At 41.9% G+C, this 3,447-nt stretch overlaps 1 protein-coding gene across 1 annotated transcript in view; it reads right to left on the minus strand.

The window, feature by feature from the left end:
- LOC104853395 overlaps positions 1–661 on the minus strand; it is a gene marked incomplete at its 5' end in the record, with an annotated part of 23,794 nt that extends 23,133 nt beyond the window's left edge. Inside the window, one exon of the mRNA XM_033760590.1 lies at positions 406–661. Coding sequence (XP_033616481.1) covers positions 406–661 — 256 coding nt within the window. The remainder of the gene's footprint in view (positions 1–405) is intronic.
- Between the last annotated feature and the right edge of the window lie 2,786 nt (positions 662–3,447).

A 3,447-nucleotide genomic window follows, 5' to 3' on the forward strand; every position in this document is an offset into this window, starting at 1 on the left:
AAATAAATAAATAAATAAATAAAAATTATGAAGAGTGCAAAAATCTTTAAAAACTTTTTAAATCTTTAAAAATCATTTTAAACACATATAAATTTAACATTACTGGCCGACAGATTTCTGACCTTTATGGAAAGGGGTTTTAAAAATTCTGGAGTTTTTAGTAAATAAGGATTTTTCTTAATTCTCCTTAAATTCCAACTTTCAGCAAAGTAACAAAGTACACTAAAATTTGGGTCCAGAGGAACCAAAAATCTACACAATCAATGCCAGCAAATATTTCTGCTACAATAGAAAAATTGGCTGCTCTCCTACATCTATGAATTTAGGAATCAATTCACTTTCTAAGTTCCTATTTTTATGCAATGAGATTGACAATGACACAAAGGCGATTTCAAATCAAGTCACCTGAATGTGAATTTCACGCCTGCTGGGACTCCTCCGTCCCTCAGGGGCGCCAAGGCAGGCCGCAGCCCACTGGAGTCACCTGAGTAGCTTCCGGAACCGCTGTGGCTTTGTCCTCCGCTGGAGCCTGCCAGCGCTGGCCCGCCGTAGCCACTGCCGACTCCCAACTTCCGGACTGTGCCCGGGCAGCACCTGCGGGCCAGACCAGGAAACCGGGGGACCAGGTCAGCGGCCTGAAGACTGTTACATCTCAGACTGCCTCAATGTTACACAGGGCAAGGCCAAGTAAATTGTGCATTCTTAGTTTCAAATGTAACACTTAGATTTGAAATAGTGAAGGCATGGTAAATCAAGCCTGCAACGCCAGCCTTCCCGAAGCTGAAGCTGAAATAGGAAGATCCTGAGTTGTGGCCAGCCTGGGATACACAGCAAGACCCCGTCTCAAACAAAACCCGGCCTTGGCGGTACACACTTTCGATCCCTGAGGGAGACCCTGTCTCCAAATTTTAAAAATGTAAAAGGGCCTTAGGAAGTAGCTCAGTACAAAGGCCCTGGGTTCAAGGAAGGAAGGAAGGGAAAGGAGAGGACAAACTTTGAAATGATTCCTAAAGATTCACATTGGCATAAATCATACACGGTATTAGTTATATTGAAAAGGTGAGGTTGAAAATACCACACACAATCTCACCACTCATGCTTTTTTTCCATTACAAAAGCAGGAAGTTTTATTTTTGAGAACTACAGGCAATTTGCATATTTTTTGGTTAACTACCCCTTCAAAAGCTCACATCAGAGAGAAATGGAGTTGATCTATTTCCATTCTCTTACACAGTGTTTGGCATAGGACCTTGCACAAGTACTGTTGATCATTTATTTCCTTAACCCTGATAACAATACACAGCTTCCGACTACAAACACACCTAAAAGTATTTTTAGTGTCTGCTAGATGAAATTTAATTTTCCTCCAAATCTCAAACATTTAAAAAAACAACATATCATAAACATAAACCCAGTCATGATACAAGCACACGGTAAAATCAGTTACCCAACACCTTTCCTTGGTTATAAAATGTGGTTCTAATAAATACAACACCAACTCTTCATGAATGGTCGGTCACTAAAATAAACTCTGCGCTTTTTTTTTTTTTCTTTCAGGTACTGGGGATGGAACTTGAGTCCTTGCGCTTGCAAGGCAGGCCACCGAACCGCTGAGCTAAATCCCAGGCCCTCTACGCTACTTTTGATTGATTCATAATTTTTCTTTTTCACTAATAAAATAAATATCTCCACTTGCCCTTTCTCTGTTTTCCTGGGGGAAAGAGAGACCAGCCTGCACCTGTGAAACCCTATGGACAGCAGCTCCTGGCTGCCCTCCCTGGCAGCTGAGGGCTCACACCCTGCCTTGGAAGCCCAGTGAGGCCCCTCTCAAAATTAAAAACCACAGTGGGAAGCTCTGCCAGGGACATAGCTCGGTGAGAAGGGTTCAATTCCCAGGTGGAGGGGCCTGTATCTGCTTGGTTCCTCACTATGCTTTAACATGTTGCTTCATTTTCATTCTGCAGCATTTTCTGAGGAACAGCAGCAGGCTGTGGCTATTCCCGTTTGAGAGATGATGAAAGTAAGGCTCATATATGGAAATCACTCTGCTAAGTTCAGACAGTACATTATGCAATGAACTCACTGCCAGGTCAGGGCCCCCCTTACCCAGGTCCAAGATATGATTTCTATGCTACCAACTTTTCTCCAGATGCCGCAAAAAGAAAGGAAAGAGAAAAATGCAAGGAAGAACTAGAAGGAGGCGGAGAAGGAAGGAACTGAGGAAAGAGAAGGAAAAAAACACCGAACTAAAGCACCAAACTGATAGTTTTACAGGGGAATTCTGCTCAATTCTGAAGAAACATAATCCAGTGTTATTTAAACTGTCCCAGATAATCACTTATCAGTCTTTTGGCTAAGATCAAGTGTAAACTGTCCCAGATCACAAAAAGAAATAAAAACCGGAAAGCTTGAAAGTGTGTATGTGTGTGTGTGTGTGTGTGTGTGTGTGTGTGTAAAAGGATTAAACCAAGGCCCTGGCACTAACTTACACATCAGTCATGTTTATTTTTCATTTTGAGACAGGGTCTTGATAAACCACTACATTGCCCAGGCTGGCCTCAAACCTCCACAATCTGCCTGCCTCAGCCTCCCAGAGTACTGGGATTATAGGCATGTGCAACCACACACAGTTTGGAAATCCTTCCTTAAAATGTAAACCTAAAATAAGAAACAACTTTTTATAATTGGAAAACTGCCAACCAACTTCATTCAAGAGCACTGATCAAATTTCTTTTTAAAATCACAGAACCAAAATCTAAAGGTCTAGTAAAATTACCAATGATATAATCATAGCACTTGGGAGGCTGAGGCAGAGCAGAAGTTCAAGGCCAGCCTGAACCACATAGCATGACTCTCAAAAAACAAGGAGCCTGGGCCAGGGATTTAGCTCAGTGGCACTGTGCCTGCCTCATAAGTGCAACGTCGTAAGTTTGATCCCTGGTACCAAAACAGGCATGGTGGTGCACATCTGTAATCCCAGCACTCAGGAAGCTGAGATAGGAGGATCATGACAAAATTCAAGGCCAGCCCAGAATACATATTAAGGTTAGGGCTTCCTTAGAATACACAGCAAGACCCTGTCTATCTTTCTTATAAACCAAGAAGAAGGAAGAGAAAGAAGGGAGGGAGAGAAGAAAGATATGATTATGAAGTGATTCCATAAATACAAGAACGGTCTGATATTAGTACATGCGTTATCACCTTCTTGGTGTGCAGGTGTAAGTAAACAAACACACACATAAACATCTACATAACCTCTAGTTCTGCCCACTGATAAGAGTCAGGGGCAATACTTCAATAGCAAGAAGCATCTAGACCAGTGATGGTGAACCTTTAGAAATGAGTACCCAAACTGCAGCCTAAAACCCACCTATTTATTGCAAAGTGCCAGCATTGCAATTAAGCCTAAATATTCAGGTTTTAGAAAAAACAACTCATACATTAACA

Source organism: Fukomys damarensis, unplaced genomic scaffold (genome assembly GCF_012274545.1).
Source record: "Fukomys damarensis isolate Sample0158 unplaced genomic scaffold, DMR_v1.0_HiC HiC_scaffold_111, whole genome shotgun sequence".
In the NCBI taxonomy this organism is placed as follows: Eukaryota; Metazoa; Chordata; class Mammalia; order Rodentia; family Bathyergidae; genus Fukomys; species Fukomys damarensis.